Genomic DNA, 12,707 nt, shown 5'->3' on the forward strand with positions numbered 1-12,707 from the left:
ACTCACTCTAATGACGTTTCAAACTTGAATTACTTCCTTTCATCTGTGAAAAACAAAAGAAGATATTTTGAGAAATGTCTCAGTGTATTTTTCCACACAGTGGCAATGGACACCAAAACCGTTTGGCTGTTAAAATCTTCTTTTGTAGAAGTATATGATGACAGATTTTTTTTATTTATTATTATTTTTTTTTTATTTTTTTTTTGTGAACTACTGGATATTTTTAAAATTTTAAAATCATCAAAATTGGAAATGATACGTTTAACGTGGTTGATCCATTTATTTGTTGTTGTCTTTGATGAATTGGTTTGTAGATATTCAGTTGATTGGAGAAAGGACTCTGAAAACCACTTTGACATTGACCCTGTTGAAGGAACTCTGTCTGTCAGTGAAGCACTGGACAGAGAGAGAAACTCAGAACACAACGTCACTGTTGTAGCAACAAAAGTTAGTAAGTATGGTGGATTGTGTTTTACCCAAATGCACAGATACAACATGACCAGCCTAGATAACCAAGCAAGTTTACATCCATAATAAAACTGTAGATTGAAATGGGGATACACTTTTATACCAGTCGCTTGAACACATTTCTGAAGACTGCATCACCATCTAGTGGACATAAAAATACAGCAGTGCTTCACTCATATTGGCAAAAAAAAAAAAAAAAAAAAAAACCTTCAATAACATCCAGTTAAAATAAGATATTTGTCAAGAGACCAAATAAATAATTGTTTGTTTGGCATACAGCTGATTTCCTAATGAAAAGCCACAACTGTAAAGTTTTCTTTAGATATAAGTAATCTAGCTAAAATCCTTTTGTTTTTGTAGCTACAATGGATGTATTACAAGGATTTATTGTAACATGAAAGCAACTTCAGAATCGTTAGATCCTCAAGAGTGTTACTGGGCATCTGTATAACACGTCAAAGACTTTCCAAGTTCTTCATTTGTCCCATTTCTTTCCTTTTTCAAATGCGAAACGTGTCTGACATTTTGCAGTTTTCACTATCTAATTCATGGACAATATTTTGTCTGATCTTTTAGACAGCCCCCTGCTGTCCAGCCAAGTTACTGTCATGATCAAGGTGCTGGATGTCAATGAGTTTTCTCCAGAACTTGCCTTGGTATATGAGACGTTTGTTTGTGAAAAAGCAAAAATAGGACAGGTAAGTGTGTGTGTGTGTGTGTGTGTGTGTGTGTGTGTGTGTGTGTGTGTGTGTGTGTGTGTGTGTGTGTGTGTGTGTGTGTGTGTGCGTGTGTGTGTGTGTGTGCGTGTGTGTGTGTGTGTGTGTGAATAACTACCTGTGCTTCAATTTGAGTTCCTGGGCCTGTTGTTGGGTGCTGCAGTGAATAAATGTGAGAGAACTGTGCCTTGATCTCCTCCTTTCATGATGAAAGAGAGCTACTCCTAGTATAATGCTGCCTATCAGTGTCTCCCTATTCAGTCTTTCATACCAGAGAGTGTAGTTCCCTTGCTTACATGTAGAAATGTGCTAAATAAATTACACAACAAAGCATTTTTAGAATTCCTAAAGACATATCAGCACAACCCCTTGAAGACAAATACATGCAGCTTTCATGGGGGAGCAGAATTCCTGACAAAGTATTAAGCAAATGTTTAAAATTTATTTAAATACACTTAATTTTACACTTAAGTATAGCACAAATGTAGTTGCTATGGAATTTAAGAAACTGTATCGATCAACTGTTTGAAACCAGTCATTACATTTGCAGATCTTTGGTGATTCTAGAGCCTTGGAATTAACATTTATTTAAACGCATTTGTAGTAAGAAAGTATATTTATAATATAACATAAAAATATGCTAAGGGGATGGAGTACTACATATTTTTCTCTGCCATGTTAAATCCTGTCATTCTCTCTGAATGCTTGACTTTGTCATCAGAGGTCTATGGAGTTGACAGCGCATCAGTTGTAAGTTCCGCCCCATGTGGTTGAGTCATAAAGGCAGAAAGCAACCTCAAATGAACCCTTTGAGGTTTGATGAGTCAAACACGTCAGCTCTGTCAATCAAACAGTCTATTGCTGCCTTTTCAACGCTAGAAGTGCTTTTACGAAATATTCAAGCTCTTTCCGTGGTGTTTTATTCCGCTGACTCTTCTGCACCTGTTCTCTAGGTGATTCAGATCATCAGTGCTACAGACAGAGACAGGCCTGCTGTAGAGCACCGATTCTACTTCAAATCCCCTTCACAGAACAGGAACAGAAACTTCACAATCAGGGACTATGGAAGTAAGTTGGAAAGCTGTATACATATAAAGGAAGATATCTAAGCTGTTTAATTGAGCATTTCTGCTTAAGTAAAAAAGTATGAAATATACATTTGTCACAGTCATGAACTTCTGTTCTTTTGTGTTTCCCTATTTCATGTTGCGTTCCTCGTTTTTGTTAATTGATTAATCCCCGCCTTTTTCCATTCCTCTTATTACTTTCATTGTGTTTAATTAAAAACCCTGTCTGTTCAGTTAATGTTTATCCGCTATTAATGTGATATATACGATTATTTGTGTTTCGATGTGCCTTTTTTCTCCCATGATCATTAAAAGAACTCTTTACATATACAGTATTGTTCAAAATAATAGCAGTACAATGTGACTAACCAGAATAATCAAGGTTTTTCGTATATTTTTTTATTGCTACGTGGCAAACAAGTTACCAGTAGGTTCAGTAGATTCTCAGAAAACAAATGAGACCCAGCATTCATGATATGCACGCTCTTAAGGCTTTGCAATTGGGCAATTAGTTTAATTAGTTGAAAGGGGTGTGTTCAAAAAAATAGCAGTGTGGCATTCAATCACTGAGGTCATCAATTTTGTGAAGAAACAGGTGTGAATCAGGTGGCCCCTATTTAAGGATGAAGCCAACACTTGTTGAACATGCATTTGAAAGCTGAGGAAAATGGGTCGTTCAAGACATTGTTCAGAAGAACAGCGTACTTTGATTAAAAAGTTGATTAGAGAGGGGAAAACCTATAAAGAGGTGCAAAAAATGATAGGCTGTTCAGCTAAAATGATCTCCAATGCCTTAAAATGGAGAGCAAAACCAGAGAGACATGGAAGAAAACGGAAGACAACCATCAAAATGGATAGAAGAATACCCAGAATGGCAAAGGCTCAGCCAATGATCACCTCCAGGATGATCAAAGACAGTCTGGAGTTACCTGTAAGTACTGTGACAGTTAGAAGACGTCTGTGTGAAGCTAATCTATTTTCAAGAATCCCCCGCAAAGTCCCTCTGTTAAAAAAAAGGCATGTGCAGAAGAGGTTACAATTTGCCAAAGAACACATCAACTGGCCTAAAGAGAAATGGAGGAACATTTTGTGGACTGATGAGAGTAAAATTTTTCTTTTTGGGTCCAAGGGCCACAGGCAGTTTGTGAGACGACCCCCAAACTCTGAATTCAAGCCACAGTACACAGTGAAGACAGTGAAGCATGGAGGTGCAAGCATCATGATATGGGCATGTTTCTCCTACTATGGTGTTGGGCCTATTTATCGCATACCAGGGATCATGGATCAGTTTGCATATGTTAAAATACTTGAAGAGGTCATGTTGCCCTATGCTGAAGAGGACATGCCCTTGAAATGGTTGTTTCAACAAGACAATGACCCAAAACACACTAGTAAACGGGCAAAGTCTTGGTTCCAAACCAACAAAAGTAATGTTATGGAGTGGCCAGCCCAATCTCCAGACCTTAATCCAATTGAGAACTTGTGGGGTGATATCAAAAATGCTGTTTCTGAAGCAAAACCAAGAAATGTGAATGAATTGTGGAATGTTGTTAAAGAATCATCGAGTGGAATAACAGCTGAGAGGTGCCACAAGTTGGTTGACTCCATGCCACACAGATGTCAAGCAGTTTTGAAAAACTGTGGTCATACAACTAAATATTAGTTTAGTGATTCACAGGATTGCTAAATAAAAAAATGTTTGTACAAAAATAAGTTTTGAGTTTGTACAGTCAAAGGTAGACACTGCTATTTTTTTGAACACACCCCTTTCAACTAATTGCCCAATTGCACAGCCTTAAGAGCGTGCATATCATGAATGCTGGGTCTTGTTTGTTTTCTGACAATCTACTGAACCTACTTGTTTGCCACGTAGCAATAAAAAATATACTAAATACTAAAAACCTTGATTATTCTGGTTAGTCACATTGTACTGCTATTATTTTGAACAATACTGTATCATCTTTGTGCGCTTGATTTACACTCCAGCATGTATTACAACATTATTACATAACGTTCAAAAGTTTGGAAATGCTGTTCTTTTGAAAATTTTGTTCATCAAAGAATCTCAAACAATTTATCCTGGCTTCCACAAAAAAAAAAAAAAAAATTAAGCAGCACAACTCCTTTCAGCATTGAGACAAAAATGTATTAAGTGAAATCTTTTTTTTTCAATTTTCAAGTTTGAAAATCTTCTTTTTTTTTTGTTTTTACACAAAACCTATTTGAAAATTAAACACTGCTACAACTACAAAGTTTTCTGTAAATTTATTCATCATTTGTTCACACAGCTGTTCCAGATCTTTTTTTTTTTTCCTGTTGAACTCCAAAGAAGATCATTTGAAGGAGGTTTCAAATATTTTGATGTTAAAGAAACTCTTCTAAAACAAATGTATTTTATTGTTAATTCTCTAAAAAACATTTTCATTTTCGTTTTCAACTGAATATCTATAGACGTATATTCAGAAACATGCATTACAGTATATTCACTTCAATGTAAAATCACCTGTAATGTTCCTTTACAGGTGCAATATTTATACATCAGCTGTTAATATGATTTTGTACTAAAAGAGTTTTTAGGCCATGTTATTCAAAGAACAGTATCTACTGGGAGAACAAAGCTACCAGAACCAGTGCTTTGACGTGAAAAGTGGTCGGATCCCAGAGCAGCACATCATTGCATGATCCATTTGTATAGACGTCTATAGCCTCGCTGCCTGCTCCCAAGCTCTATCCCCAGTGTTCTCAGCACATGAATATCATCAACCGTGATTCACAGAGACAGGGTCACTCAGGGCTACACAGCCAAACAGGCACAAGGTGTGCTTTAATGCATCCTACCTTGTCAAGAGAAATCCCCCAGTTGCCTAGGCGTAACAAACCCCTCATGACAGGGTCAGTCGACCTTGCAGACGAGGACAAGCACATCTCAGCGCATTGACTTCGAGCTATAAGCGTCAAGCAAATCCCTCACCATCAGACCAGAAGGCACCTGCCCTGCTGTATTCTCAAGCTTGATTTTAAAATATGTTAAATTCCCTCTGGGTCATAAGAAACACTTGGCTAGACACTTGAATCAAAGAGGATGGGCTAAACTGACTTAAATGCTACATTTAAATTTGTGTGTGTAACTGAATTATGGTAGAAATAAACAAGCACTCAGTAATTGTTTCCTCATTTCAAAATATCAGTAGCCTTATCAAAGATGATTTATTTTACATGGAGCAGGATGCTGCATGGGTTTCACCCTGTTTGATAACCCACTTGAAAAGAAATCTTGTCGACTTTTACTTGTTTTCCCGAATACATTTTCTATTATTATTATTATTATTATTATTATTATTATTATTATTTTCCAATAGGGATTTCAAATTATTCTTCAATAAATAATTATAAGCCATAAACAAAATCAATCAGCTGTTAGATTTATTACAATAAAAATACACTACCATTTATTATTTTTATTTTATTTATTTATTTTAAGAAAGTATTGCTTTTATTCAGTCAAAGATGCATTAAATTGATGAAAAGTTCCAGTAAAGAAACAAAATGTTTCTATTTCAAATAAACGCTGTTCTTTTGAACTTTCTGTTCATCAAAGAATCCTGAAAAAAAAAAAAAATGTTTTCCACAAAAATATTAGACAGCACGACTATTTTCAACATTGATAATACTTATGAAATGTTTCTTAAAGGTGCAATATGTTAGATTTTTGCAGTAAAATATCCCAAAAACAATAGAACGGTTTTATATATTTTGTTGACTTGTTTACTTACATTATCTCAAATGTTTTGAAGAATGTTTAAATCCAGAGAAATAAGCAATTTTAACTAGTGACACGGCCCGTAGTGTCCATATTGTCATTGTGTCGCCTGTCATTGACGTTACACACGCTCAATTTCTGGTTTTGTTTTGTAGAACATGGCAATACCAAATATGCTTTAATATGTTATGCGTTTTATTAGGTGACAACTGCACAGAGTGGCATTATAACAGGATGTGGGATCTAGTATGATAAAACAGCGCTGCTATGACCCACATTTGCACAACTGGAAGGAGCAGAAGCTAGCGGTCAAATGTGGCATAATAAAAGCTCCGCTGCTTTTTGAGCTCTTTGTCACGCTTGTCACTTATTAGCAATTGCTTCAGTGGCCTCGCTTCGCTTCGATGGCTTTCTGTCTCTCCCTGCTTCAAACTATGACGTTAATAAATCTTTAATACATTAGTTCATCAACGAACATGTTTTCTGCCCGAGTCCCATTGGATTGTGTCAGCTGTAGGGATGAAGATAACAGCCACTGCATCATCAAACTACTCCTTTGTTTCTTTGTTTGTTTTGAATATTACATACTGTACCTTTAAGTAGATAATCAGAATATTATAATTAATTCTAAAGTATAATTTGACTTAAAACTGGAATAATGACTGCTGAAAATTCAGCTTTGCCATTACAGGAAAATAAAAAATAAATAAATAAACATTCAAGTATAAAACAGTTGTTTAGTAGTTATTAAAACTTCACAATATTAATGTTTTGCAGTATTTTTGGTCAAATAAATGCAGCCTTGGATACTCTGAAAGACCTTTAAAAACAAATATTACTGACCTCACTGACTATCAATGAGATTGCCTCATTGTATGGAGAGGGCAGTGATTTCTGAGAGCTCTTTTATCCTAATTGTTTGCCATGATTCTCTGATTTGTGGATATTACTATTCAGCATAATGGTTAGTATAGTTTGTTATCTGGAACCTGGCAGTTACACACACACACATATGTATGTATGCATGTATGTATGTATATATACATATAAATACACTCACACATAGATGTCTCATTAGAAGCTGTCTATTCGGCCACTATATGTAAGCCTTCGGTCATATTGGAACGGTTAAAGACTCGAGCAAGTTAACTGTGCAGCTTGAACTTGGAAAAGTCATTGATGGTGAGTGATGACACATTGACTGTTCCAAGATGGCGGACACATTGAAGTGTCTGGAATGGTTGAATGTTGCATCTGCTCCAACACCTGACATAGGTGTGTTAGACAAAGGAGACATTAAAGGATTAGTTCACTTCCAGAATAAAATATTCCTGATCATTTTCTCACCCTCATGTCATCCAAGGTGTTCATGTATTTCTTTCTTCAGTCTCAAAGACATTAAATGCCCTTTATAAATATATATATATATATATATATATATATATATATATATATATATATATATATATATATATATATATATATATATTTTTTTTTTTTTTTTTTTTTTCGCTCTACCCTACCTTTTTGAACCGGAGTACTCAAATTAAATTCAGCATTGCATTAGTTCAGGCAGGCCACGTCAGTCAAGCTAGCATCAGCCGACAGTCAGCAGTTCCCGACGTGTACCAGTCCAGTCTCGACACCTATCACAAGGGGTCTATTTAAATTCCCATTAATTAGCATCTCTTCCATTGCAACCCTGCTTCCAACTAGCTCTCTCCTCCAACCCCAACTTCACCAACTGAATCTGTAATCTGATCTAACTTTGTTCTTCTTTACAGTCACTTCATTGGAATCATTCTCTATCACGTTTTGTGTTACAACACATGTAATTGTAAATTGTAATTATGTATGCATATAATGGTTCTGTTCTGTACCCCAGGGAGGTTTGTTTTGCTGCTCTCCCTGCTCTGTCCAAGCATGGCTGCATGGACAGGCGTGCGGAGTGTTGCCCAGAACATAACCATACCTCCAACACTAACTGTATGCTATATAATTGTCATAAATATACTTGACGAAAGTGGCCCTGACTGAAGTAACCACACATAACCTTTCCAACGTGGTTAAGTCATGCATGAATTTGTGGATGCACATGGCCGAGCTAGTGCTAGTTGTGCATTCGTGGTTAAAAAGTATATTTTTCCTCAGTATTGACAAACTCACTACTTTTGAGTTAAGTCGAGTTATAAAGTCAGAATTTAGATATATAAACTTGCATTTGCGAGGAAAAGTCAGAAATGTGAGATAATATAAATAAATGTTATGTAAAAATGTTAATAGTAAAGTTTGTAGGGCTAATACAATACATCACTGAACAGCAAATGTTAATATTATTTAGACCCAATTGTTTAAATCAAATGTATGCTTTGAAAGTAGAGTAATCATTGCTGTTTTCATCCTAAATATGTCCATTTAAACATCAGCGTTTAGCTTCAGATGGCGTCTTTGATGACAGTATTCTATAAACATTATTTTCATTCCGATCTTGACATCAAAAGGCACAAAAATATATATTTTTCTCTCTTATTCCATGGATTTTACCCATTTCCCTCCACTTGTTCCCAGTTTTTTTTCTGCAACCATTATGCGCACACAGCTGCAAATGTTGAAACTGTGACGTCTACTCTGAATTGGTCTATTGACAATATTAAGCTGAAGCTTGACTCTTCAAAATTTAAATCGCAAATAGATTTTTTCCCAAAATCGCACAGCCCTACTGGGAATGTTTGAGCCTAAAACTTTCTCTACAAATCCATACTACCACCTAACCAGTATATTAAATCTGTAGTTAACTCTGCAAATGATAGTTGCAAGAAATATACCTATTGAGATTAAAATACTCCTCAACAGCCTGAAGTGTTGTGCATCCTAGTTTTGTTTGGACTCCAGCTGTGTCAGAGGCTCTTCTCAGAAAGGTACATCATGCTTTTCCCAAGAGAACCTTATTTTAGCTTGTTATCCCTTTAACCAGAAACACTTTTTTTCTGTACTCATTTCCACTTCAAAGGGATCCATTTTTCTTCTTAATTCTGGAATCAGGCCAGTCTCTGTACTGCAAAAGTGACTTGTGAATTCATAATATTCTATCATGGAGGAATTTTGGAATGGCAGGTTGTTATCCCAGACAGCATGACTGTTATTATCACTGATTATCTCTAGATTTACATGCTTTAAGTACAGTCATTTATGAACTAAATCTGCATTACAGACAGTTTGATGGTCATGGGTTTCGATTTTCAGACAACACAGCTGGAGTGGTGACCAGGAAAGGGGGATTTCGGAGACTGGAGCAGAGCATGTACCTGGTGCCAGTTGTTGTAGAAGATGGCGGGTATCCTATCCGAAGCAGCACGGGGATGGTGACGGTGCGGGTGTGCACCTGCGACACAGACGGCTCCCTCCTTTCCTGCAATGCAGAAGCCGTCTTCTTTCCTATGGGACTGAGCACTGGAGCACTAATGGCCATAACGCTGTGCATTGTCATATTGCTAGGTGAGTTAGACATGTTTGTGTCCATCAGAACACTGGCAAGACAAAGAAATATGTATTTGATTAATTTAATGTGATAAATAGAGAAGAAAATAGGGGTTGTGTTTGTGTAATCAGGTTTGTGTTTATTTGTTTTATTTATCATTTGATTTGCCTCAAGGCTTCGATTGCAGGACACTAACAGTACCAACAATTGTGTAAACCAAAACAAAAGTGAATAACATAAGTATATATGAGTATTCTTATGCCCCAGAGGTTATTATTATTATTATTATTATTATTATTATTATTATTATTATTATTATTATTATTATTATTATTATTATTATTATTATTATTAAAATTAACAGATTATTTCACAAAGAACTTAAGTAAAATTGCAAATGCATTTATACAGAATTTACATTACTGTTAAAATTATATTACTGTTTCCAGCATGAATTTTAATAATAAAATATAATATAATTTTAATTGTATATATTTAGGATACATTTAATGCTACATATGAAATTGGCATTAGCAAATACATTTAATAAATTCTGAACCGTTTTGGGGAAATAATGACATTTTTTTAACAGAATAATTTTTATTTTATTTTTTCTGTGATGGATATAAATTTTCTCATGGACACTGTTAGTAGACAAAGGAAATAAAATAGTAAGGGTATGAAAGGTAAATTTTAAGAGTTTATAAAAGCCAAAGAGAGAGAGAGAGAGAGAGAGAGAGTAATGGGGCAAAAGTACTGAGGAACTCCTGAGGTAGAACTGCAATAAAAGCTATCAATTGCAATAAGTACTAGGTAAGTGAATTCAGTAGCAGACAGTGACAGTGCAGTGAAGTGATGTGCATTGACTTGATATTTTCATTTGCCAGCATTGCAGGAAAGACAGATTCCTTTATACAGCAACCACTTGGGGGAGCTGATGCAGAAATAATGATTAGAATGTAATACTATTATACTCTAATAGACGAGAAAAAACTACATTAGAAAACTTTCCCCTTACAACACATGCAGCTTGATTTAGCCACATTTTTCCCTCTGCTTCTTCAGAAAGCGTGAATTATTTGGTCTAATCTTTAATTCTCGCAGCAGCGCCTGTGCCTCCCTGTCTCTTTCTCTCTCGCGTCTTTCTTTGAGTGGAGTGGGGAGAGCGAGCGCTGTCTGCCTCTGAGGAGGGAGATGAAAGCCCAGAAAAACTACCTCCCCTCCTCAAACACAACTGAGGCAGTACAATGGTGACAGACAGCATGTCAAAACTGCATTATGGCTACCCTCAGGCTGCCGTTCTCTTTAGTCCCATTTTGAAACCCCACGTACGAACCAAAAAAGAAATCAGCTAATAGCTTCGGATCATGTGACCACCCCTTTTTTTTTTTTTTTGCACTAGTTTGTTGCCACTTAAAGGCCCTGTACTGTATGTCAGCTTGTATAATGCCACGGAACAAGTTATGCGCCTCTGGTGTTTTGCAGTGATGGTGGTGCTCTATATGGGCTTGAGAAAACATAAGAAGGAAACTCTGATGTCGTCTAAAGAGGACATTCGGGACAATGTGATACACTACGACGATGAGGGAGGTGGGGAAGAGGACACTCAGGCATTTGACATAGGTACGTTACGCAACCCCAAAGGCATCAAAGAGACAGCACAGCTGCAAAAAATAAAATCAGTGGATGAGCCCAATCGGGCTAGTGCGTGTATGTCCAACGAGGACAGTGAGGACATCCGAGCCTACATCCATCACTGTCTGCTGGAGAACTCAGCACCTCCATATGACTCTCTGGTCACGTATGCATATGAGGGAGAGGGTTCGGTGGCTGAGTCTCTCAGTTCCATTGAGTCCTGGGTGCTTGAACCCAAGGAGGATTACAGAAATCTCTGTGACTGGGGTCCTCGTTTCAAAACACTGGCTGGAATATTTAAAGAGCATGAGTATAAGGACATGGAAAAGATGGGAAATAAAAAATAGCAATGTATGAGTCTATACAATGAAAGTCAGTGGGGATAAAATATTGTTTTGGACTCAATTTATTTTGATATGGACAAAAAGGTTGAAACTTCACCGAAAAACAGCAAAAGTTAACAAACCTTGACAAAATACAAGACAGTTTAAAGATGATTTACAAGACAGCTTTTTTCTTTGTCTATGCACTAGTGTATACAATGAAAGTCAATGTGGATGAAATATTGTATTGGACCCCACTGACATTGATTAAATGAACAAAAAACAGGTTAAAACTTCACTGTCTATAAAATGAAAGTGATTTGCTTTGATAACGGCCAGCTGCTGTTGTTTTTCCGCAGAAGAAAGTCAATCATACAAGTTTGGAATGTTTAATTTTCATTTTGGGGTAAACTGTATCTTTAAATTAAGTTGTTATCTGAGGCTAGGGAAAGACACTGATAAGGCTGGCTATGTGCCTTTCCTGTACCTCATGCATATTTTACAGACTTCTGTTTACATTTAGGAAAAAACGTGGAACTATTTTTTCCGACTGCATTTTAACATCTGTTTTATATACTTCTTATATACAAGTCAAAGAACCAAAAAAAAAAAAAAACCTCTTTGATATAAAAAGTGCCTCATAAACTGCTTTATTTGTCTTTCAACTGTTGACATTGTTATTTGCAATGATCCATGCAAGAGGAGTCTATAACCTCTGTGCAAATGGACCAAGATAAGGAAAAAATAGGATAAACATCAAATCTAAAAAATTGTTGCCCTGCTACTGTAGCAATCCTTCCAAACATGTTTACCAGCACTTAGCAGGAATTCTGCCAGGCCAGTGCCTGGAATGTCACAGTAGATACTTTTCACTGATGCCCCATGAACACATCTGTTTGGATCGCCCTCACTGACTGCCCCAGACTGTGCTGTTTGCTTCCATGCTGATCGAGACTCTACAGCCCTATTTACTGTCCTCCGGGTCTCTGCCACTAATTTGATAGCCACAGGCTGTTTGCACCTGTTGTCTTCCTGTCTAAGTGTTGTGGTGCGCTCTGACATCACTGTACAGCGATTCATCAGAGCCGTGGCTTTACACTAGGGCAGCCATTTCCAGTGATTCTGTATTGTCCAACCAAGTCATTACAATGTTCATTTTGACCCATGTTGTTTTCTGTCAATCTCCCTGAGAGTGGAGCTAATGAGACCTCTTCATCAATTATCAAAAGAGTATATGAAAGAATCTCTTATCCGTTATTT

General features: G+C 36.5%; 1 protein-coding gene across 1 annotated transcript in view; it reads left to right on the top strand.

The window, feature by feature from the left end:
- Positions 1 to 11,745, top strand: part of LOC128029410 (cadherin-12-like) — a 50,192-nt gene extending 38,447 nt beyond the window's left edge. The window contains exons 8-12 of the mRNA XM_052617195.1: positions 315 to 451; positions 1,045 to 1,166; positions 2,138 to 2,252; positions 9,255 to 9,506; positions 10,975 to 11,745. Coding sequence (XP_052473155.1) covers positions 315 to 451; positions 1,045 to 1,166; positions 2,138 to 2,252; positions 9,255 to 9,506; positions 10,975 to 11,471 — 1,123 coding nt within the window. The 3' untranslated portion in view covers positions 11,472 to 11,745. The remainder of the gene's footprint in view (positions 1 to 314; positions 452 to 1,044; positions 1,167 to 2,137; positions 2,253 to 9,254; positions 9,507 to 10,974) is intronic.
- Positions 11,746 to 12,707: the final 962 nt, after the last annotated feature.

The sequence above is a fragment of the Carassius gibelio genome, chromosome A2 (assembly GCF_023724105.1).
Source record: "Carassius gibelio isolate Cgi1373 ecotype wild population from Czech Republic chromosome A2, carGib1.2-hapl.c, whole genome shotgun sequence".
NCBI classification, from domain to species: domain Eukaryota; kingdom Metazoa; phylum Chordata; class Actinopteri; order Cypriniformes; family Cyprinidae; genus Carassius; species Carassius gibelio.